We start from the raw sequence: 26797 nt of genomic DNA on the forward strand, positions 1-26797 counted from the left end.
GATACTTTTTATATCAGATAATTATTTAGGTATACACAATTATAATTAATCTAACAGGCAATATAAATATATTTTAAATATATATATGATATATTACTATATCAGAGATACAATAGTTAGTCAAAATGTGAAAAGTTATTCATTATTATTAGCTATTGACATCATCCATACTAGAAGTTAATTGATAGCTATTTTAGCCTTTCTTTTAATGAAACAATTTGATGGAAGGTTTTCTAGAATAGGTACATGATAACAGTGATTACACTATTACAGATTTTGTTTATATTAATTATTAGGGATATGACGATAAGTGTGCAATTTGGTGTTTGCTAACTTGACTTCTTCGTTTACTGTTTGGTAGCCTATTAGGACTTCCTAGTAGAAATTTAGTTAATAATTTGTTATTATTCTGTTGAAAATTTATATTTAATCATGGTAAATCTGGGTGTCTGTAGTCTGTCTATGTAGAAACGCCACTGTACTGTATTTTATATATTATTATAATAATACATTTAATATTTCCTATTGGAAGTCTTGTTAAGTATTTGAATAGTTGTAGTTGTAATATGCTCACATATCATGATTGTAAATTTATTATTATTATTTTTATTCAATAAAATAAATTACGGTAAAGTTGTCGCACGCAGGTAACCATTAAACCCCAATAAATGTATTTAATCACCGATGAAAGGAACGATTTGTATTGTCTGGTCACATAGGAACCCAGACGTAGTTGTGACAATGTGTCGCCACACGTGTAATTTATTTCGTGTACCGTCGGAGACAAAGGATGTACCAATGAGGGTCTCTGCTACCAAGGATAACGGTAAGTCTTTAGAAACGCAGACGCCTTTGATGGAGCCATAGACCTATTATACTTAGTTAATAGGTCTATGGATGGAGCCGCCTGCAAATCTGGCTGGCTTGACCACGTCGTTTTCTCTCATCAGTGTATGAACACCTATCACGAGTGTAAGGGCACCAGTAAAACAACCAAATCGGATCATGCCAGCAACAATTTTTAAGCGTTGTTCTTATTCCAATTTGAGTGTTTAAAATCTTTTTTTTAACCCTATTAAGTCACCTGAATAAATCAAATACAGCTGCGAATAAGGTAAGGTGCATGAGCATTATAATCTTACGTATAGTATATATAATATCATAAAAAATGTTAATTACTTACTTAAATCACATATTAAAATATAGTTTAATTTAATTTAATACAAAGTCCCGATAAAAATGAATGAAAATATATCAAAATTTAAGTATAAATAATAAATATGATAAAATTGTATTGAAAAATGCATTAAAGTTACATAAAAAGTCATATAATAAAATAATAAAATGTAATACAGTAATAAATAGTCAATAATAAATAAGTCAAATAGTCAATAATAAATACATTTAAGGTACCTACATAATTATAATAATAGTATTTTGGTAAATTTTCCAGTAAACTTTCTTTTCTATTATTTATTACTTATTATGGTAGATGACAAATATATAATAATATGTACAAGCATTTTATTCATTACACTTACACACTAAAATACGAAGCACAACTGACTTTTTTTTCCTAGTATGGGACTTTTTTTTCCGATTACCATTAAAATCAACTCGCTCCCCTATTCATAAATTAATTTTATTATAATTATTGACTATAGCCTTAATTGTAATTAATTAATTAATTTAATATTAACTTTCTCTCCCTTATTAATTTCAATATAACTATTGACAGGAGCCTTAGTAGTATTAGTTTATAATTAAATATTATTTAGTTGTTTTAATTAATAAATTAATAATTTGTATTTCTTTATTTTTGAGTTATTACAATACTGACTATTATTTTGAGAACTTTGTAGTTGTGATAATTTTTTTTTTTAAATTTTGATGTATGTTTTTTAAAGGAGAGTTAAAATCGAGTTATTTTGAAATATGTTGGTATCCCCTGCAAAAAATATCTTCGCACGCCCATGAGTCAGTACTCCTAGTAAAAACACCAAAACCCAAAGGTTAACACAATATTGAAGAAAATATTTTCTGTGTCGTAACTTTTTTATTTGTTTGATATCATTAATAAGAAAAAAGTTATTATATTTTTAAACTTTCCAAACTTCAATAACTTTTGATATATTGGTCTTACAAAAAAAATTAAAACTCCTTTTTTATGATGAACATTTGGTTTCTTAGTCTTAGTTATACCGAATCATCGACTTTTCGGTTCTTTCCTGTGCGAAACACTTTTTGCCATGTTACGCACTTGTAAGACGGAGACAGCACGTGCGGTGTAACGTCTTCTTAAATACAGATATTTTGAAAAGTAAGAATTTAAAATACAAATAATATGTGGGTACAAAAAAAATTTGAATACTCTTTGAAAAATACTTTAAAGACTGACATCAGGTCTCAGCCCTCAGCTGATATAAGAATGTATTAATTAATTTCCTGGATTTTTAATTTTGACAGCAATGATTCATTGACTTTATTTTTTCAATTAAAACCAGTGTTTTTATGGGCTAGCGACCCCATTATAATTTTGCTACTCCAAAAATATTTATATAATTTAATAAAAAAATCCACGTCAGTGAGTATTTTACTATTTATTTTATTTATCTTTAAGCAGTTATTAGGAAAAAATACGTTATTTGTGAATTTTATAAAACTGTAAGTATAATAATTATTTTTAGAATTATTTAGGAGGAACTGAGGAAGTTATGTGTAAGTGATACCCACCCATTATGTTAATTGGAGAAGGTGAAGCACATAAAAATGTTTGCTACCCTAAACATTTTATGTAATATAGTTACGCTACTGATTAAAACTAAATCACAAGTACCAACAATACCACACAGTTACTTTTAGTTTTATTTATCTTGTAATAATTCCTCCAATGTACTCGTATTTAATAATATCTATAATAAACTCTTATAAATTATAATCTTGTATAATTCTAGACCCACATGTGTATATTTAGAAACGCTTTAGCTTATGTTATTATTTACAATCGACGGTGCACACCGATTACGGACGGCACAAAAATGTATTTTTATAATAAGATTCTTGGACACTGTACACTGTCAATAAACGCAAATACATCTATTATTAATTACATAAAAATTAAATTTTAAACGTCCAAATTGAGTTTAATATAGGTAGGTAGACACTATTTTTATAGACAGTAGATATCAGATAGTAGATACATGTTATATTGCTATGCAATGTAGTATGTACTAGTATGTGTGCGTAAATACAAATATTTATTATATTATTTATTAGTTATTATAACAATTGAGTTATCGTGATTTATTTGTATACCTAGTACCTACTACAGTTATATTACTATAGATTACAGATAATATTATATACGATAGACATATTATTTTACTTAAGAGGACGCTACACCCACATGTGTTGTCTCCGTCTTACAAGTGCGTAACATTACAAAAACTGTTTCCCACGGGAAAGAACCGAGAAAGATACAGTTATAACTAAAAAACGAAATTTTCACCACATAGAAGGAGATTTGAACATATTGAACATAAATTATTTATTTAATAATTATATAAATATTAATAATATATAATTATAATAAATTATTTAATTAAATTATATTTAATATTATATTTATTATATAAATAAACACATCAAGACAACACAATATGTGGGTGTAGCGTCCTCTTAATAGGTTAATCGTTAATACTTAATGTGGAACCGTTGATTTATTAGAATTAAAAAGTTTTAAATACATTTTACATAATACAACTAGTACGGAGAGTTAAGGTCGCCACACACTACAGCGGTGGCGGTAAAATTCTTTTGTCTTGGCGGTGCCGCCGCGGTGGTGGTAAAATTGTCCCGCTTCATTTTGCCGTAACCGCCACCGCCACCGCTACAGCTGCTGTGTGTGCCGTGTGGCAACCTTTAGTCTTGTGTAATAAAATTCTTATTATTATCGTTTTCCGTTTGCCCCGAATTTGTCGCCAACATTTCTATCTATTTTATTCGCATACCTCATGGCGTTTGAAAGCCGTACATGTGCTGCTTGCATTCATAAAATCGTATTCCATTCTTACCTTAAGAGATCTCGAGAACAAAAAGAATTTCTCATTCTTTTCGTTTTTTTTTTTTTTTATAGGTATTTGTGATCTGTTCACGTTGTAAATGTCTTTTAAAGGCTGCTGGTATGCGGTAAGCCTTCGTGACCGACATGTCAGAAATATATGGTTTTTTTTATTCAAAAAAACAAGCTGATACCCAAACCCGTCCACTTCGTTGTCCATTAAAAATATCAAAAAAAAATTATTCAAAATATTCGTTTAATTCGTTATTTATTATTATCCGTCGTAGCTAGTGCACCATATTTATTCTCTATATATAGATGATGTTCAAATGGATTTACCCTATCTTAATCTCCATTAAATATTTTTAACAAAGTCATTTAAAATGTAATGCAGGACCAAGATTGCATTCAATAATAATAATTTCTCGAAATTTTACCTAAAGGAAAAAACATTTTAAAATCGGTGCCTATTAAAGTAATAACAAATTGCTAATTTCTTAATAAATTTTTAATATACAAAAATATCTTTATATTAATTATTATTATTGTATCTATTATTTCTATAAAAATTTCAAATTTGCAATTAAAAAATTAAGCGATACTTATCAAAATAAAATATAGCTTATATATCCATAGGATAGTAGAATTTAAATTGGTTTAAGCAGTTCCAGAGATTAAACACAACAAACTAACAATTTTGAGATTCTTCGAAATATAGACAGTGATGATTTGAAAAAAAAATTATCATGAAATTAATTAGCACTGAGTACATGACGTATTTCGTGCGATCGAACGAAATTGACTAAAATATACTTCAATAATAATGAGCATAAATAAAAATAAAATACTTTAATTTAAAGGAAAAAATGGCGCTATAATAATGCAAACAATTATTCATAATTTATAGTTAAATCTTAAATAAATTCAATTAGAATATTCATATTGTTTTATTTTAGTCTTCATTGCTTCAGGGCGTAAATTATAGGTTAAGTTCCGGTTTTCGACGCTCCGTAAGACCGTAAACGTAGAGTATACGCGTAGTCATTCAGACAACAGACTCAATCGAATGTCAATTGTAAAATAACAGAATAATCGTAGTATAAAAATAATATTATACTGCTAGTCAAAAAGTAGTGAATCTCGAATCGTCTAAGAATAAAGGAACCGTATTTACCATTTCACATACATTACGCATCACGATCATTCTATTTTAATTATTCTTGGCCACAGGAAATCCATTGATATTTCCTGCGGCTTGAAATACGTATAGAAAATAGAAATGTATACATTATTTTAAATAAAATTTATTACCTTACGATGAATTCGGTAACAGTTATCGTCGATCGTCAATCGCGTCGTGAATGGAAATTAATTTCAATTGTAAATTTGAGGTTTTAATATAACAATTTAAGTGTTAAATGTATTACAGTAGATACAGTGTCGGCCTGGGATCTAAAGGGTCTAAGAGGAAAATTATTCAAAAGGTCTCTCAAAAAAATAATTTTATTTTGAAAGCTTTCATTTTAGTAAAAAAATTTCAAATGTCAAGGTTAAAAATATCTAAATTACAATATATAACAACAAAATGTAATATCTATAAAAATTATAGAATTGAACAAAACTAGTTTGTTACAATTTATATTAGTAACCCTTGTAATTTTTGTGGGAGGGGTCCTTAGATATTATCTTAGAAGTTATAATATATTATAATATATATTATTAAGAAAATTAACAATCTATGCTAGCCTAGGACCCCCCCCCCTTGTAAAACCACCACTGGTAATTATCCTAGGTAGCCGTTTTACGGCACCAGATAAAAATGTTCGTTTATAAATTATTTTATTTTAACAATAAACAGTCAACATAAAATTGTATTGAACTAAATTATTAATAAAATTGATTAAAAATAAATAAATATACAAAATCAAAAGAAAATTAACTCAAGTGACTTCATGCTAATAGACAATAGACTAAGTATTTATTATTTTCAACACGGTGATTTTTCTGCACACGCAACAAAGTATAAATAAAACGAAAATACAATATAAATTATCAACAGTTTTTATTTTGCAGTCTGTAGGGAACACCGCACAGACGGTTTGCGCGCACACTTACATACTATATAGTATATATTATAAATAACAATATACCCAATAATTAATATGATGTATTTTCCAGTTCTGAAAATAGGCCTTGTATTTAATCGTCAATCGATACTGGTTTGTTACAGCTCCGCCATCCATTATCATTAATAATAATATTACACCGTACAAATAATATAATTCGGCGGAAAAACGTTAACATATTTTTATTTATTTAAAAAAAAAAACTAAACTAAAATTTAATGTTTAGATTAAACAAAATCAACCTATTTTGTGAAGAAACAGTTATATTTAAATCTAAAATAAAATTTTTATATTTAAAAAATTATATATTATGTAATTAGTAATTACGTTCTAATGTTCTATATAATACAGTTTTGATATTATAATTTAGTAGAATAGAAATCAAACTAAAAATGTATTTGTTTAACTTATAAATAAAACAAAAATCTATCCATTTAAAAATCAAATATATTAATTCACTTTAAAATATAAACTAAAAAATATAAAAATAAAAACGTATCATATAATAATTAATTCCATAAAAAATATTTTTTTAGTCATATTATGACAACATATTTCTATTATTAAAAAAAAAAACTATTAATTAAATTAAATTAAAATTTTTTATCATTATTATTATTTTTAATTTATTTATTTTCTGTTTTTTGAGTTATTACAATATTATATTTTATGTTTTAGTAACTTAGCACTTATCTATAATTTTATTAAAGAATCGATCTATAGACCCAGACAGTTTTTTTTTGTTCTTTTCCTAAATCAACTTTCCGCTTTGCCGTGCCGCTTAAATTCTGCCGCGACATATTTGTTATTGTTTGTTATTGCCTACCTAACTTTCAAAACAATTATATTTAAACTTTAAACAATATTTATGAAAAATTAAAAAAAAACAATTTCAAATATTCATTTTCACATTAATGCTCACCTATTTAAATACACACATGAGCGTACAAATTTATAAGCCACGGTACTGATAAATATCAATATTGAACTGCTAAAGAATAATATTCAAAATAATAAAACGATAAGATAATATTATTACCACGTTATGGTAAGGCGATCAGCGAACGTGAGTGCGAGCACAACGCTAACATATCTGGCAACATTGGACTTTAATAACTATATTGGTTTATGTACCAACAACATATTTTAATGTTTTTCTGTATTCATTTCCGTGAATAACGGAATGAAGCAAGCATATATATAATATTGTCAAAATCGAATGAAATATAAACTAGTTGTTCTAAAAATGGTAATTGTGTGAGCGAAATCCTCATAGCGTCACCAACGACAGGTTAATCGGTAAATACTGGACTCGAAGAAATCTATAAATAGTTATTAGGTATCAAATATTTCCCATGTTAAAACAATTTTCTATTATTATTATTTTAATATTTTAAACTGATTACTGGGGTGTGCAATGAAAATAAGAAAAATTCAACTGAAAAATATACAGAACTCTGAACATTGACAGTTGGTATTAAATTTTACTTTTTACAAGATAAATTTTTGTGGAATTAATTTGAAAAAAAAAAACAATTTTCTAAAACTTACGGAGACCGGGATCCCACAGAAATTGGGGGCCAAGTGCAAGTTCTCCATATGCACTTGGCGTAAATCAGGGCCTGTTCGTCTTACAAGTGCATAACATAACAAATTTACGCTCAGCAGATCACGTTTAGCTCTGTCACGGGCTACTAAATATCAGTATAAGTTAATATTGTCGCATATATGTAAACCAATGCAGTATAAAATGATGATGTTATGCCATTTCTAAATATCTAGTCGTACAAGATAAATAGATTAAATCTCTGACCTTTCAAAATGTATAAATTATAAACCATGTTAAAAACCAAACTATAAAAATTAGATTGTTGAGCCAGGTGCATGTATTGGAAATTCTGAACCGGTAGACCTTCTGAAATTCGGCGAATACACTTTTTTGAAAACAACAACAACATCTGCGAAATGCTAAGCGGTCAGAACAAAGGAGCCGTCAGCGTCTTTATAATATAAGGAAGCCTGGATCACTGCACAATTATATGTATCATAACTCCCCAGTGGCGTATTTAAAGTTTTTCCGCCTATAGGCACTTTCCAATTCGCTGCCTTCCCCCCCTTCATCCTTCCTACAATTTAATTTTTAAATTAATTACTACATAGGTACAATAAAATTCTGTCTTTTTTATAAGAAATCGAACCCGCGTTGAATGCGCGTGTTTTGTTATCTATGTGCTCGTACTGTGTTGCGTATGTGTATAATATTAATATAGTTGTAGGTACATGTAGATAGATGATTAATACATTTTGAGCGAACAAAAATTAGTCGAGTTTGATTTCATCAAATGAAAAATACTTTTTATAATTAAAAAAAACAAATCGTTGAAATTTACCGCCCTCCAATGTTGCCGCTCTAGACCCGGGCATATAGGGCCTGTGCCTAAATACACCTCTGTAACTACCATAACCGCTAAGACCTGAGCACCTTCACGCCGCTCAACCTCGTGAACTCACACTAGTCACACACTAACACACACCAACACACACAATTGTACGTTAACGTAATTTTGCTTATTAAAAATAAACGATCATTTATATAATAACTTGGACTTTGTCTATCAAAATCGTCACATAATTCGTCACTGGAAAGGCCGCAAGCAACAGCTCCGTTAGTTTAAACATTAGAGCGAATCGGCCTGTTATGAAACTTGATGTTAAAAACATTATCCGTGTTTGAATGTGGGTGTTTTACGATAGTTCAATTTTGTAGCAATAGCAAGTTATGCGATTATATAAAGTGTAAATTAAAAATCGTCGTAACTCATTTAAAAACTAAGTTATCATCAAAAAAACCCACATACAAATAATGTTCTTACCATCAAGTTTCATAATGGGTCGATACACTTTAATTTTTAAACTAACGGAGCTAAACGTGATGTGCTGAGCGTAAATTTGCAGTTACGTTGTAAGACGGAGATAAAAAATATGTGTGTGGCGTCCTCTTAAGAAGACGTGATAACCCGCATGTGTTGTCTCCGTCTTACAAGTGCATTATATTATGGTAAATTTTACGTTCAGCAGAACACGTGTAGCTCCGTTAGCTTAAAAATATTAGAGTGAACTGACCTCTTATAAAATTTAAAGGTATCTAGACAACCTCATATGCTTTTTATTTTATATTAAATTTAAAGCGAGTTATGAGTATTTTAAAATTGTAAATTTTTTGAGCATCTTAAAAATACTCCATAACTTGCTTTGAAATTTAAATATAACAAAAAGTATATCAAAATATTTTATTAGTACTCGTATTATGAAAATGTGAAATGTCTTGTGTGGATTATAAATAATATTATTTATTACTAACATTACATCATTCAATAGTCCGCAGCTATAAATAAATAGTTTTGACTGTTGTGTATTTCGTATTTCAGTACTTCTCACTTATAGATTATCATTCGATTATTTATAATGTAAACATTAAATAATATAATAAACTAGTTCAAAGCAATGTTCGAAAGAATCGTTCGGTGATTAGTTATTAGTTATCAGTTATTAATCATTTTGATTATACGATTATTTTTCTTTGATTACTAATCATTCGAGTATTAATTCCCATTACTCATTACTATGAATATGACGTGTCAACACCGATAATTATTACGGATACCTAATTAAAATTTGCTTGTAGTTTTTATCGAATCCATTTGGATTTTTGATATGTCCAGCCGGATAAATTATCATGGATTTCCGATAAGGTTATTATAATCCGCTGAATTACCTCCCTTCCGCCAGTTCGACCGGATTGACGAAACACGCTTAAATTAGGAACGCTTAATTCTAGCGGCCGACCAATTAATTGCCGTTACAGTTGTATAATATTACGCGTATTATTCATCACGTCATAATCATTTAATAATATTGTTCTATCGTACCAAGTTTTCTGGCACGACGTTGTCGCTCGGCAGTTGCTACCACTGTACTTTGGCGAACGGAGTTCCGTACGGACGCATGCGCACTTTCGTTTCTGTGTCCCGCGAACAGCCAGCGCTAGCTAGTCGCAACTTTCGTCATTCTCGCAGATCTGTCAGTCATCCGACATTTTCGAATTTTCGGTTGACTGTTACTGACGTTCGTCGCACGTGGTTGCAAATTTTGTTTTTGCTTATTGCGCAGACGTTTTTTTAATCCAGTTTTACTCGCAACACTCAGGTATGATTGTTTTATTTATGTTATAGCATTATAATTATGTTGTTAATCTTATCTTGTTTGACTTCAACGTCCGAACGGCGGCCGTCGGGGAAGCACACATGTTGGAAAAAACGTGGTTTTAATTTTTTTCCAAATCATTTTGCGTGTGCTACACGCTTCGTGCGCTAATCGAATTTTGTATTTCCCACGTTATTTTTATTGTATAGAGCTATGTCTTGAAAGGTTTTGATGAGTATTTTTACATTTTATTTTTCGTCAAAATTCGTAGGAACGAAAAAAAACGTTACACCGAAGGTCAAATGTTATTTTAGTTGTTGTTTTGATTACTTAAAAATGTTTATAAGAAATATCACGTCTAATTTATTGTTGACAGGTTTTAAACTCTAATATTTCAATTTTTTTCAAGTACAAAAAATCTTGGTAACAATTTAAAAAGTATGAATAAACTTAAATGGTTAGATTGTACATTTTGAATTTTGAGGGACTGCAGTGTGCATTCATCTCTCCCAAGATATAACGTCTATGTAAATTAAAAATATAACTTTATAAATCATCTATAGTTTTTGACCATTTTAAAGTCCTACAGGATAATTATAGGTTATTTTAAAAATATATTGGTACATCATATTAATATTTTGTTTTTATATCATACAAATATTGGATAAAATAAAAAAGGAATGATATATGGACGGTGGTTGGAAAATGTATATTATTTACTTACATTAATAGAATATATATATTGGTATAATCTATCTTAACTAATTATTCTAAAAAAAAAAAAAAACATTGAAAAAAAATATTATATTTTGTTTGCAACTACCTATGACCCTCATATTCTCAAACCTATCACTGATCACTGAGTCTCTACCTCTCTACATACAATATAATAACACTTAAATGTATGTCTTTTAGTTACTTACAATATTTTTTATGGTAACCACTATTTATTTTTATATAAAATTGCATACATTCTGTCTAATGTTACTTCTATGTATACTATTGTATAAAATAATCTTATGAATACCTAAATAATGAATGTAAGATGAATTAACAATAATACCTTGTATAATTAATAGAATAATGTAATAATATTTACATACCTATAAAAAATCACCCTTTTTCAGGTATCAACATGTTATCATTCTTTTGTTTTCTGCGAGCATTAGCTGAATAAGGCTTTAATGGCCTTATTGTGTCAATATCAGTACAATTTTTGATAAGACTGCTAAATAAAAATTTAATATTGAATATAATCTTGTAAATTATTTCGTATTTTAATGCTTACCAAATAAGATAAAATATGTGTTTAGTACTCAAAATACAAAATATTTTTTTCCCTTTTTACTAATTTTCTAAAATTGTGTGAACGAGTTGATGTGGTGAAATGATTTTGCCAAAATCTCCTTGGTCTTCCCACCTTCCAATTGCTGGGTTTCCAGTCAACTGGTCTGAATTAATTTTAAAAATATGTATTTAAAGTACATTAATGTTTCAAACAAATTAATACATATAATATATCAAATTATCAATATAGATATTGGAATAACGTAATATATATCAATAAATTATTTTTTAACAACTTAAGTTTAAAGCAATTTAACTCTTCAAAAGAATTACAAAAAGTTCAAGTTTCATCAATTAGTATGTAACATATTAACAACTAATATTACACTGATAATTATTACTGTAAAGCATAACTTTTTTTGTTGTTTCTCAATTCTATCTATTTTTGTTGTCATATTTTTAATTTCTATTTGATGTTGGCAACAGAACATATAAGGGATTTAAGTACTTCTAAAAACAAACAAAACATTATTAATTAGATATTAACATATATAATCCAAAATGTATCCGCTCTATTTTATTTATTTTAGTTCTACCCATTACTATTATTACTACTCATTATTAATAAATTAATATAAATAAGTAACTATTAAAAATTACCATTTATAAAAATTTGTTTTGAATCATTAGTAACATTATTCTCATTCATATTTGAGTTGGTTAACTTTTAGTGTGCTGGATCCTTAAAAATAATTTGATAAGTACCTACAATAAATATTAAAAATAAATAAATTCTAATCTTACTAAGATAATGGCTATAATATTATAATAGTGTGTTTTAAATTATAATTACATTCACTTGTTCTATTGTCACTGATATTACATTTAAATAAGTCATCTTGTATTTTATTGTCTCAAGGTGTAGATGTTTCATTAACATATTTTATGTGCCATATTGTTATTTATTTTATAATTAAAATATAGATCACTATCAACTAGTCCTTAAATTTAAAAATTTAAAATTGAGTTTTAATTTAAATATTATACATCCATATTCATTTAAACATTACTAATTTGTTTCAGTATTTTTGATATGATCAAATGTTAATAACCTATATTTTAAAAATAAATATGTTATAGGTACATTTAGGTCTAATTATTTACTATTAATATAATATTAGACTATAATAGAAATAACAACACATAACTACAAAATATGGAAGGTGTACAAGGCTGCCCGCAGACATTTTTCTCCGGGGGGGGGGGGGGGCAGAGTAAAAATATTATACACTTAATATAAATTCTGTTTTTTATATCACATCATAAAAGAAATATTTATTATAATATAGTAAGTGTATAATATTATGTTGTTGTTATAAATAAGCCTGTATAGTAAAAAAAAAAAAAAAATAATAAATTCATGATTCATTGATCATTATTGTCAAATAAAAATTGAACACACTGTTTCCATGCAGAAAAGCATAATTGTATGTGAATTCAATGTTAGATAGTTGACTTTTTAAAATATCACTATGAATGTACATTAGTTAGTTATTACATTATACATATATTATAATTAAAGACAGGATTTTGCATAAAACACATGTTGCTATTTTCAACATCACATGCATGCAGTCAATGAGAGTCCACAAATCATTACTTGATTGATTAAATATCAAAATGATATTTTGCATTTTTTTGCATATCTGACATTAATGCATGTTCTTCATATTTTTTGCATATTTTAACAAAAACCGTACAAATATGCACCTAACAATCCCAAAAGGTATTGAGCAAAAAAAAACACAGATCATAGGTATGTTTATATAATATCAAACATTTTTTGTCTCAAGAATATTCGGACGCTTTAAATAGTTCCATAGGTTGGTTGTACCTAAACTAACCTTGAAACCTCTAATTTGTCCCTTGCAGACTCGTTAAAAATTTTAGAGCAAGTGGAAAACTCTATCATTGAACTTCCTAATAGTGCAAATAATGAAATAATTAAATTAAAATGTAAAAACATTTTGAATAAAAATTAAGGATTAATGGTTTTAAAAGAAATTTCGAAAATACTTCAAAGTAACACTGCTAATTTCAACGATTTATCTGTTCCAAATTATTCGCCGGATATACTAGCCAATCTTAAATATGCTCCAATCACCAGTGTTGATGTTGAATGCAGTTTTTCATACAACAAGTACATTCTTACAGTTCGCCGTCATAATTTCACAGAAATAAACATGGAACATACTTTGATAACTTATTGTTTTTCTAATTAACTTACTACCTTAAATTGTTCGTACATTTTTTCTATTTATATCATCAATGTACCTGCTATTAATTTTAATAAAATATTTTTTATAATACATATATCAATGCTTAAAAATTAAATTACAATAAAAAAATCACATTTTAGTAATATATTATACATATTACTTTTTGTTTATGAAAAATGTAATACAATTAATAAATAAATATCAAATGTAAAATGAAATTTTATTTTGCATGTTTTGCATTTTTTCCTTGCATAATTTGTCTTTTTTTAGTGCATGTTTGCATGCATATTTTACAATTTAAAATGCATATAAATCCGGTCTTTAATTATAATTCTACAAAAATCAGTTTCTAAAATCTACATTTCTAAGTACTGTAGGTACTCGCATATATATTGTATTACCTTTGCTATTTTTATTAATTCCTCACTTCAGTTTGTGTAGCGCATTATTTTGAAAAGCTGTTTTTTACACCTAGGTAGCCATTATTACTGTTCATATTATTATCTTCTATGGAAAATTTCAATAATTTGAAGTATTAAAATAAATTATTAAACTATTTTTAAACAAATAGATATTACTTTTATTTTATTCACATCATATTCAGGCGAAGAATTAAGGATTGATTGGTTCTTATCTATTACAATTGAAGATTTACAATTTTCCCCTCGTTTACCCAAACTTTCTACTAGAACTTTACTTTTCACATTTCAATCTTCTAATAAATTTTTTTTTTTATTAGAATTTTCTATATTCAACAGATCAGAAGTGTCCTTTGATTGTTAATTATAATATGCTTCATTTAAGTTAGCTAAGATATATTTTAAAATAAATAATACATAATTTAAATTGTAATGAATTCGTAAGAGAACTCTATACCAGCATTTGTTGTTTTTGTTTTATTAGTTCATAACATAACAAATTTTACGCTTCAGCAGATCATGTTTAGCTCCATTAGTTTAAAATTTAGAGTGAGAGTTGACCTCTTATAAAAATGAAAGGTAACATTATTATGGAGTGCTTCTCATAGGCTTTTTATTATATTTTGATTTTAAAGCTAGTTATGAGTATTTTAAAATTGTAAATTGTTTGTATAATACATATAATACATTGTATACTCATAACTCGCTTTAAAATAAAAATATTAAAAAGCCTATGAGAAACCCTCCATAATAATGTTACCTTTAATTTTTATGAGAGATCAATTCACTCTAAATTTTAGACTAAACGTGATCTACTGAGCGTAAAATTTGTTATGTGACGCACTAAGAAGATGGAGACATCACATGTGGTTGTAGTGTCCACATAACTTATATTTCTTGTTAATAGCCGTGCTTCATATTAATTAAACTCAATTGAGTTAAGTGCCTGAACAGCACTCAACTGCTAATTAAGAGCTTATTTTGAAATCTTTATTTGGCTATGTGCATAATTTATTTTAAAACCAAAAATTTGTACACATTCAATAGTATTTTCATTGTTAAAATAAACTAATTTTCCACATTATATAAATATTTAAATCAAATAAAATTAAATTTCAACCCATCAATTATTTAAATAAAATAAAATTAAATTTCAACCCATCAATTATTTAAATATATTATGGTTTATACTTACTACACAAATATGATATTAAAATTATTAATAATGTGTTTAGTACTAGTCAAAATAATGTACCTATCCCATTACAATTATATTGTAAGTATTATGTTATATTGTATTAATTTATATACTTAACACCATATGAATATTACATAAGTTAATTTATTTATATTCAGTAGTTGTATTATTTGTATTTTTTGTATGTGCAATATTATGTACAACTTCTATAATTTTCATTGCTATATTAACATTATAAATATTTTTAAAATACATTCATTTTGCAAAATATGCTGTATGTGGTGTATTTAGTATGTCCAGTCTTAAAAATAATAAATCTGAGATCTCTAATTAAAATGTAGTTACATTGTGTGTCAAGTGTGTATTCAAAATTTTTTATAATGGATGATCCATTAATATATTTTTGGTCTATTAGCACTATTGGTGTTTAACTTCTAAAAATAAGGTGTGTCCACAGGGGCTGCACCTTCACCCCCTTTAAATTTAAGGTATGTCTGTGGGACTGGTATAATCACAGATTTACGTTAGGATCTGTGATCGACAAATTGTAGGAACAGTTTCCGCTTGCGTCGTCACCATCTCGTAATAACAAATAAATAAATAAAGTTTAATAAGAAAATTATAATAATAACACATTATGTAGCACCAGTGCACCTCAGATATGTTTGCACTCGCCTCCATTTATCGTGACCGCTGTTACTAATTGACATATTATATTTATTATTTATATCTAATTTTATTTTAATTGTTTATCGACTGACATCCGTTATGTTATATAATTTAAAATGGGAACAATATTATTTTTAAATTCATCATAGACATAATAATGACGAATTTGAGAATACCAAAAATTGTTTAAAAGGTGGGAGGATTTAATTTAATTTAATTACCCCTTAACCCCTGGGTACGCACCAGGTTGCACCTCCTGTGTCAAAGGTCTAGATACACCTATGTCAGAAAATTTAATTAATTTATAGCTATATATTGTATAAATTAGAAAATACTTGATAATTTAAAGTTAACTACCTTACTAAAAATTAAAAATAAATATTTACTTATCAATTATTTATATAATATATACATCTATATCTATATCATAACATTTAACATACCATATTATGAAAATTAATTAATAAATGTATTATGTAGACCATGACTAAATATAAAAGGTATGTTTGCAACAATACATATTTGAATCTTGTTAGCCCATTTCCACTGTTTTCTATGTGTATGGTTCTTCGATTTTCATGCTTTAATATATGCGACCAATGATTGGCAGAAAATGTAATGCACAGGAAAATTGAGGATAGCTTAATTTCGTTTTGTTCATTCATTATCCATGTTTTACAACCATACATTGAATTCAACATTTTTTTTCTTCCAATCTCAATATTAGATTTTATTTATTTTTTGTATAAATACATTTTTCGGTATATCTATTTGTTGGATAATATTCTTGAATTTTAAATTTTATTTTTTATCCAACCTACAATATTACTACCTAAGTAGTAAGTACTAATAGTAAAATAATATAAGTTAATATAATGGCAATATAAATGTATAATAAAATATACCTACTGAGTAATAATATAGGCTGACAGAAACCATCTATGAGAATTGATTTGTGTATTATGGAATGTTTTATCATTGAATTCAAATTAAATTGTTAAGTGTTTTGTTGTTTATGTTGAGCCACTGTTTTTAATTATACTATCTTAAATTAATTATTATGTTATCATATATTAGACATATTATTTATGTATTCTAATTTCTGCTGTGTCTAGATGGCTGACCATCTAGATAGGTATGCCCGACCATTGTCAATAGCCTATGTATTCAAATTAATAGAAATACAGTTATATATTATTTTGGGCATAATTTAGTCTTCAATCACATTTTACTGATAATATGATCTATACATAATAAAGTATATTATAATTTGATATTGTGATATCAATTTGAAACTATTAATGTAAAAATAAACCATTGTATCAAAATTGTATTTGTATAACGTGTATAGTACAGTCATGCTACAAAACCTCAAGTTTTAATGTTTATAAATGCTTTAAAACAATTTTTTTTAACTACAAGAGACAAACATTATTATTTTATTTAAGCTATTTTTCTCTGAAAAACAATTTTCGCCAACATATAGGTATTTGAAAAAACTTGAAAAATCCAAAATTTAATTTCGTATAAAATGGTAATATTAATATTATATTACACTGAAATGTTTTATTAACTGGCATTATAATAATTAATAACAAAAACTTATATTATAACCAGTTTTCCATTTGTGAATCCAATTTCCACAATCGTGTCAAATAAAACAATTGCTTATGATTTTTAAACAAGAATAAGAAATTAGGGTATAAATTAGTTATAATAAATAATATATAAATGTATAAACTAATTATAAATTAGTCATGTATTTCTTTACATCCTACCTACACCAACACTGACAAAGATATTATTAATGTTTACAGTTATTTGCTGACCTGTTATCGCCACAATTTATCAAATGTTTAAAATATTAAACTACTCCATTGTGAGTTAGACAATTAATTAAATGTGGTTAATAATGATATGTGAAATTGTTTAACTTCTATAGGGAACATAAAATCATTCTAAACACTGAGACTGAATGTGGTGATACTGAAATTTAACCTTAAATATTTTTTGTGTTTTAGGTACATTAATTATGTCATTTATATTAGGTCTATTAGGGTAAAAACGCCTACAATAAATGCCTTTATAAATCTTGTTAAAAATTGTTTTTTGGCAATAAGCTTGAAATGTGATTCTCTATGTATGAAAAGTTTTTTTTTAGATTTTTTATCATTTTGTTTCAAGTTGAAATTACAAAATCACATAAATAATATTCCTAGTACCAAAATAATATTTAATAATTGTTGTATTCTATTGATATATATATATATATATATTATGAAAGTTGTTGACACTGGTCGGCCGTTTATATTCTTTATCTTACCAACTATTGTCAGTTGAGTGTACCTTATCTTACTGACCATGGTTAGGTGTTTGTTTAGACACGGTATATAATTATTATTTAACCAGTTACATTTATATTAACTTCCCATTTATGTTGTGAGGATCTCAAATAACAGCACCATACTTAACAATAGGACTAACAATAATTGCACAATAAAGCACCTTTTATGGTTTTTTAAAACTAAATATTTATATTCTTTTCAACCAGTCTTTGTAAATGATTTGTTTTCATAATAATATTTAAAAAAATCAAATACATAAATATACTAAATACAAATTTATGTGTACAGTAAGTTAAACAATGCGTCATCATAGTAGCTTATTGATTAAGCTCAGTTAAACAACATTCTATGATATTTTATACTTATGATAGTATAATATTAAAATTAAAACTTAATTTTAGAATTATCATTGCAAATGGAGCCCATAAGACCATCAAGGGGAAAAGCTCGTGGGCGTCCCCAAATTCCAACCAATCAACCTGGTGCACCGGGTTTATCAAATTTACCTCCTCAAGGAATAAGAGTACCTAGACCAACCATATCGCAGCCTATACCTTCACAAACACCAGTTACAGGTGCAATGCCACGTCCACCTCGTCCAATGCCACCACGACCTACTGGCGCACCACAGCAAAGAGCTCCTAGACCACTAGGTCCAAGACTGGGAATGTCTGGTGATAATGTACCAAGACCTGGGATGTCTAGTGATAATATATCAAGACCTGGGATGTCTGGTGATAAAATATCTAGACCTGAGATGTCTGGTGATAATAAAGGCATTAAACAAGACCCTATGGCAGGAGTAAGAATCTATTTAAAATTTCATTTTATTTACATATATTTATATGCAATTTTATTTTAAAGGTACAACAAGTTACAGAAAGCCTTAAAAATTTGGGCACAGGTAATGTATCTTTTATATAGTTTGTGCTAATTCCTCTTTCGCTGCTATGGACTTACTACCTTAAAACATACTATTACGTTCTTTTGTCCATAAAATAATATAGATCAAAAAATAACTAAAGAATTTAACAGTAAAAAAAAGTCTTTTAACATTTAAAATTTAATTTCTAGTGAATACCGATATTACACTACTTCTAATAATAGTATGTTGTAATTTGCTGAGTGTATTTAGGTCCCTGGTTATTGTGATAATTTTTAAATTCCAGCCAATGCTTAATTTTTAACTACTAATTAATGTGACTTAATAAAATAAAACTTATCATTTAAGAGTATGAAAAATATTTTAATTTATTCAGTTGCAAAAGATATTTCTGGAAAAAAAACTTAGCTGTAGAAATGTAAAATTAATAAATTCCAAATAACAACCAACTTGTGTCTCATAAATTTAAGGAGATGCACTAGTACCGTTAGGGCGTGGAGCAGTACGAGGGCGAAGACAGATTGATCTGGAACATTTTAGGACACCAAGACCTCAATCTTCATTAGGTGATATTGGAAAACAAGGTAAGGTTTTACTATAATTTCATTTTTTGTAATATCTTGAAAATAAATTATACATTTGTGAGAGAATCGTCAAGGATGTTAAGTTAAAACACATTTAAAATCAAAAGATGCATATTTTATTACTTAGATGTAAAGGATATAATATTACGCCAAAATGTCATTATTTCTCCACAACATTTTTGCCGCATTTTAAAACCAGGGCACTAGTATTCAAAAACATGTATCAAATTTGATTTCTTCTACCTATTTCCTGAACAAATATGTAAATACATAAAGCCCCAAGCCCTGGTTATGATTGTGTAGCCCACTCGTTTTTTCCCGCGAATAACAGTTTTTCTATATTATACATTTATAAGGCTGTGATAATACATGTGGGTGTAATTGTGGCCTTTTTTGAAATCAAAATGACGAATGTGTTTGACTAGCAACAATTTTTCACCGACTAAAAATTATTTTGACCTATCTAATACTTATTTCTAGACTTACTTCCTTTATTTATTTTTTTTATTTTGTAGGTATGTTATTTTTCCATATCAAAATTAATTTTTTTCATATTTAGTAACCATTTAAAAATAATAATGTACAAAAATATTAATATGTCATTGCATAGTAATAAATTTAAATAAAATAACGAAATGACCGAGTATTGTGCATTTGAAAAACATTTATATCTTGAAAAGTATAAGGTCAAATATTCCTTAAACAAAATCTGAGCCCTAGAATAGATTTTTATATACTTAGACCAATGATACTTATTTGTTAACTATTCATGAATTAATTCACTAGAATTACTTTAAATTTTCTTGTTGTGATATTGTAAAATAGTATAATAGATGATTGTAGTGTCTTGATTTTATTTAAATCTTATAAAGTAAAATTTAAAACAGTATTAATAGTATTTACATTGTGACTATGTTTTATGTATTTTAGGAACTTCCGGACAGCCGGTAAAATTGTTGGCAAATTATTTTCCTATTACTTCATATACAAATTGGTGTTTGTACCAATATCGGGTTGATTTCAATCCAGAAGAAGACAGAATTAGTTCTAAAAGAGGGTTATTAGCTCAGCATCGAGAACGTTTGGGAGGATACTTATTCGATGGAACAATGTTGTTCTCTGGAAGTCGATTTGATCCACCTGTAAGTTGTTGTATAAAGTCAATGACAAACCAAATATTTTTAATTAATAGGTTATTTTTTTCATGGTATTAGCTGATAAAATATCTAAAAGTATTCTGCCAAGTGTGTCTTATGACAAATTATATAAATGATTGCCACTAATTTATGTTTAAGGAATTGTTATCCCACTATCATAAATAGACTTGTAAAAGTTTAGTGTGTTTATCAAAGCATTTTAATGTTAAAAATCAATTTAAATATTTTGGCTTAGACTTTTGAACTTACATCTACACGTCGCCAGGATGATCAAATTGTAATAATTACTGTGAAATTCACAAATGTAATAGAAACCGGTGATTATGCCAACATTCAAGTTTTCAACTTACTCTTGCGTAATTGTCTTCGACATCTTAAACTAACATTGATTGGAAGAAACTTTTATGATCCAGATGCCAAAGTAAATAAGTAATTTTATAAGAATTTTATTCGTTATTTACTGACTCCTTGTAATTGCTTTTAGATTGATATGTCTCAACATAAGCTTCAGCTTTGGCCAGGTTATGAAACAACTATTGGAAGGTATGAAGATAATATTTTATTATGTGCTGAAATATCAACTAAAGTCATGCGCCAAGAGACAGTATTGGACTTTTTAAATCAGTGTGCTAATGATAGAAATCGAAATAAAGATTGGATGGTGAGTTTAATATGATTTTGTAGGATTACAATATAATTGTCTTAACAAATAATAAAATTATTGATGTTTTGAATTTTTTAGATAAACTTTAAAAGTGGTGTCGTTGGTACTACAGTTATGACAAAATACAATAATGAAACTTATAGGATTGATGACATAGATGAAAGTTCTGACCCTAATTCTGAATTTACTAAAAAAGATGGGTCTAAAATGACTTATGTACAATATTACAAAGAAGTACATTTTTATATAATTAATGTTTATTCTTTGAGACCTACATTACATATTGATTATTGTATTAGAAATGGAACATAACAATTCGTGGCGGCAGACAACCAATGTTGATTTCAAAAAATAAGAAATCTGTTAGACGATTTGGAGTTGAAGATACGTTGGTATACCTTGTTCCAGAACTTTGCATTATGACTGGGATAACTGATGCCATGAGGTACTTATATAAATTAGTATTTTGATTCTTAATATTTTAATTGATGTATATTATTATTTTGTTTAAAAATATAGAAATAATTTCACACTTATGAAAGATATGGCCATACATACTCGTGTGAATCCCAAAGAACGCATGGATAGATTAACTAATTTCGCAAATCGACTTCTTTCTACACCTGACGTAAATTGTTTTCATTATTTTATATCTATAACTATATCAATTCATATGATTAGTTTTTGTTTGAATTTTAAACTCTTTTTTTATCTTAGTCTGTTAACGAATTGAAAAGATGGAATCTGACATTAAGTAACAAGCTGGTTGAACTCACGGGTCGTACTTTACAACCAGAGCCAATCCAAAGTCGTTCTAAAGGCTATAATGGAGGCGAAGAAGCTGATTGGACAAAACATTTACGCTCTTTACCAATGTTTACTTCTGCCACTGTAAAGAATTGGACTATTCTAGCTCCTAAAGATTGTTGTAGAGAAGTAGAAGCATTTGCTCAAAATCTTGCAAAAGCAGCTCAAGGAATGACATTTTTACTACCCAAGCCTGTCATGTAATTAATTTTTTATTGCATTAATTTTTGAAATTTAATCAGTATAATTTTTAGAGTCCCCATGATTGATGGAAGATCAAATACGTTTTTGAATGATCTAGAAAAAGTAATTAATGAATCAAATCCATCATTGATTTTATGTGTAATTCCATCATCCCGTGGTGATATTTATAGTATGATTAAAAGAAAACTGTGCATTGATAGAGCTGGTAAATTTTTAATGCATATGATTTTGGTTGTATATAATTCAATGTATTATGAATATTTTCAGTACCATCACAAGTAGTACTTTTGAAAAATGTGCAAAAAAACAATTTATCTGTTTGCACGAAAATTGCTATTCAATTAAATTGTAAACTTGGAGGTGCTCCTTGGCTTGTTACTATCCCTAAAAAAGTAACTTTTATTGAATTTACAATTTTAATTTCAGTTTTAATATTTGTATTCATTAATTTTTTTAGGGGATGATGATAGTTGGTTTTGATGTGTGTCATGACAGTCAAAGAAAAAATGTATCATTTGGAGCCTTAGTATCAACTATGAACGATGCTCATACTAGTTACTTTAGTTGTGTGGAACCTCATGAAAGTGGAGAAGAGCTTTCTGTTCATTTTGCTACTGGCATAAGCAGTAAGTATCTGATTATTCTTCCAAATGTAACTATTTACCAGTTACTATCCGAACAAATACACTTAAAACTAAATAAGTTAACTACAGTCAAGTTTATATTTCACTTACGATGTAGAATTAGTGTACTACCTATCTAATTTTTAGATCTTCTTTTTAGTTGATTAAATATTTTAAATAATATTAAAATTTTGATTTGACTCTTACTACTCTTAGCTTTTGATCCTGAACTTACGACATGACCCTCAGAAATGGTATGCCCTGGGTAAATGCGTTATTTATTATTTAATTACTTTTGTACATTGAATACAATTATGCATTCTCGTTTGTGAGGTTGTGTAAGTTTCGTAGTTTTCTATGTCAGTAAAATTGTATGTAATATTTTAGGATTTAACTGCCAACCACTAAACTAAAAGAATCCATAACAGCCTATCTATTCGAAGAATTAGATATGTGTGAAATAATTATATTTATAAAGTCACTAATCGTAAAGTTTTGATTTAATTTGAGTTTATTTTTAAAATTGTATAGTTGTTTAATTTATTTGTTTTTCCTCCTGATTATAGTAGAATTGTTAAAATAATATTCAGAATTCTGTAAATGTTAAGCTATTATTACAGCGTAGGCACAAGCAAAATAGTTGTAAAAAATGTATTTTATTATTTTTTCAGAGGCATTGGCCAAGTATAGGACTAAAAATGGCGCATTACCTACTTCCATAATCGTATATAGAGATGGAGTTGGAGAAGGCCAAATATCTCATGTCCATAAGACAGAAGTTAGACTTTTGCAGGTAGGTTGTTAAAATTTTTTTAAACTGTATATATAGTTGATAAACTTTTATTTTTTTTTGTAGACTGCTTGTGAACAATTTTATGGTGCAAGTTCTGTCCCATTAGCATTCGTTATAGTCACGAAACGAATAAGTGCACGATTTTTTGCTCCTAGTAATAGAGGCCCTGAAAATCCAAGACCTGGTACAATTATTGATAGTGTTGTTACAGACCCAACTAAGTATGTTATACGTAAATTATTTAATCCAAATATGTACATTTTATTGAAATGGGTTTAAAATAACTTAATTTAATTGTAACATTGGTGTATTATAGTTATTGTTTTTATACTGTTTTTGTTCACTTACAGTTCGGCACTACTGTGTAGCAGTAGTAGAAAAACAACCAAAAAATAAAAGTTTAATGCTCAAATATTTTGTATTGCAGGTACGATTTCTTTTTGGTGTCACAACATGTAAGACAGGGAACAGTAACTCCTACACATTACCAAGTGATTGAAGATACATTGAGACTTCCTCCTGACATAATGCAAAGACTTACATTCAAGTTGACTCATATGTACTACAATTGGTCGGTTAGTTCACCTTTTTATGATCTACTATTCTTATAGCATATACCCATAAATGTTGTTTAAATTATTCTTAGGGTACGGTTCGGGTTCCTGCCCCATGTCAGTTGGCTCATAAGTTGGCATTTCTCACTGGACAGAGTCTCAGACGTTCGCCTAACATTGGATTGGATGAGTTGCTGTTTTTCCTTTAACATACTTTTTTTTCTTCTTATAATATTGTTTATTGTCATTCATTATGATTACTATATGTGATTATAATTTTTTTTTTTTGAAAAAATATTAAAATTTAATTCTGTCAATCTTTTTTCAAGGGTCTTATAAAAGAATATTTTATTTTCATTTTTAGTAAGTTACTTATTATTATTATTTTTTTTTTTTTTTGACTCATTCTATAATTCTTTTAAAAGTTTAAACAGTTATTTTATTAATTAATAATAATAAACCTTTTTTGTTCTCTTATGTATTGTGTAGCATTTTAATTATTTGTTTTTTTTTGCTTAAGATATTATTTTATTAACTTATTAAAAATATGTGCAATTTGTTTTTTCATGACAAAGATTTCCACTCAAATGTTACGTGTTGTTCAATCATGAATAACATTTTTTTAATTCTTACAGTCATTGATAAAATGATGGTGCTTTAAAGGATGTAAGTGCACTATTTGTTTTCTCTCTAGCCCATGCTCAACATAGATAAAACGCATTTGTGCAGAATCGTTTTTCCTGTATTTTTAAGTTAGCTCAGAGTAAAATCACCCATTATAAAAAAGAGAATGACATTTATTTTAAATTTTATTGTTATTTGATTTTGTATTCGACTTTCAAACTAAATTAACAAATTGTGTAAATTAAAAAATGTATTAATTGTTTTAAGACTATTTAGATTGTTGGTTATTCCTTCTAAAAAATTATTCTCCATCTTTTTTGTAATTAGTGATTTTACACTAAGATACTTAAACACATGGACCATGTTCTATAGCATATTTATTATATCTACCTTCTATATATCACTCATAATTTATTATTTCCATATTAATTACTTTCTAATATTCTTGGACTATCGATAGTAGGGAGGGAGGAAGCTTCATCTGAAGCAGAAACTTTTGAATTGTTTTTGCCATTTGTATCCTTGAGAAAATTATGTTAACTTAGTTATAACATCTCATTTTATTCAATGTTAAAATTCATTCATTAAATGAATTAACAAATTTTGTTCATTATAAAAAAAAAGAAATTATTACTTTTGTTTGAATGAGATTTGCTATATAAATAGTTTTATTATATTTTAAAGCTTGGGAAACTACAATATTGATAATTTTATTCATTGTTAGGAGTAAGCTTATAATTTTTTTTTATGATTTTAACAAATTTGATCAATATTTAGTAGTATCTAAAATAATACAGTGGAACCTCGATAACTTAAACATCAATTAAAAATCGAATTTTTGATAACTCAAATTTTTTTTCGCCCACTATTGATTCGAGTTATCGGGATGCCACTATATATTAATGAAATAGTGATTAGAGTTTATATTTATAGAAATAGAACAAGATAGAGTTCTAGAATAAATTAGGGTGGGTTTTGTTACTTTTATGTAACTTTTCAATACCGCCAGAAATTTTAATTTAAGCTTCAGACGTTTCATAAAAATTATCTATGATGAGTAAAAACAATAATTCTCATAAACATACAATAATCCAGACTTGTTGCTCTATAATATTATATTCAATTTATCATCGTTTATATAATAAAGTTACAATTTACTCGTCACTCAAATAAAATTGTAATGAAATTACTTTTTAAATAAATAAGTAACAACTTATGGTTTTCTCGTTAAAAAAAGCAAAATTTCTAAGTAATTTATTTTCATTCTACAAGCACTTCACTAGAAATATAGTATAGTAAAACAAACAAACTAAATAGG

General features: G+C 27.3%; 1 protein-coding gene across 2 annotated transcripts; it reads left to right on the top strand.

Moving 5' to 3' along the window:
- Nucleotides 1-978: 978 nt before the first annotated feature.
- On the top strand, nt 979-25332 carry LOC107168571 (piwi-like protein Siwi). 2 transcript variants are annotated; one of them, XM_089216671.1, is made up of 18 exons: nt 979-1114; nt 18988-19388; nt 19451-19490; nt 19940-20053; nt 20984-21195; nt 21446-21631; nt 21695-21871; nt 21953-22108; nt 22174-22319; nt 22394-22502; nt 22592-22881; nt 22936-23090; nt 23153-23277; nt 23343-23511; nt 24180-24301; nt 24365-24522; nt 24729-24876; nt 24948-25332. In XM_089216671.1, the coding sequence occupies exons 2-18, from the start codon at nt 19002-19004 to the stop codon at nt 25062-25064; spliced, it is 2811 nt and encodes a 936-aa protein (XP_089072797.1). In that variant the 5' UTR covers nt 979-1114; nt 18988-19001; the 3' UTR covers nt 25065-25332. The 2 variants fall into 2 exon arrangements, with proteins under 2 accessions (XP_089072797.1, XP_015373520.2); XM_015518034.2 differs by lacking the exon at nt 979-1114 and adding an exon at nt 10203-10392.
- The last annotated feature ends 1465 nt before the right edge of the window (nt 25333-26797 follow it).

This window comes from Diuraphis noxia, unplaced genomic scaffold (genome assembly GCF_037042655.1).
Source record: "Diuraphis noxia isolate RWA-SAM2 unplaced genomic scaffold, SU_Dnox_SAM2 contig0001, whole genome shotgun sequence".
Lineage (NCBI taxonomy): Eukaryota > Metazoa > Arthropoda > Insecta > Hemiptera > Aphididae > Diuraphis > Diuraphis noxia.

Bases quoted from the DNA above. Each gene is read 5' to 3' on its own strand.
- LOC107168571 (XM_089216671.1), top strand. From the start codon at position 19,002: ATGGAGCCCATAAGACCATCAAGGGGAAAAGCTCGTGGGCGTCCCCAA. The intron at 22,320-22,393 runs GTACTTATATAA...TTAAAAATATAG, and splicing joins GGGATAACTGATGCCATGAG to AAATAATTTCACACTTATGA. The intron at 22,503-22,591 runs GTAAATTGTTTT...TTTTTATCTTAG, and splicing joins GACTTCTTTCTACACCTGAC to TCTGTTAACGAATTGAAAAG.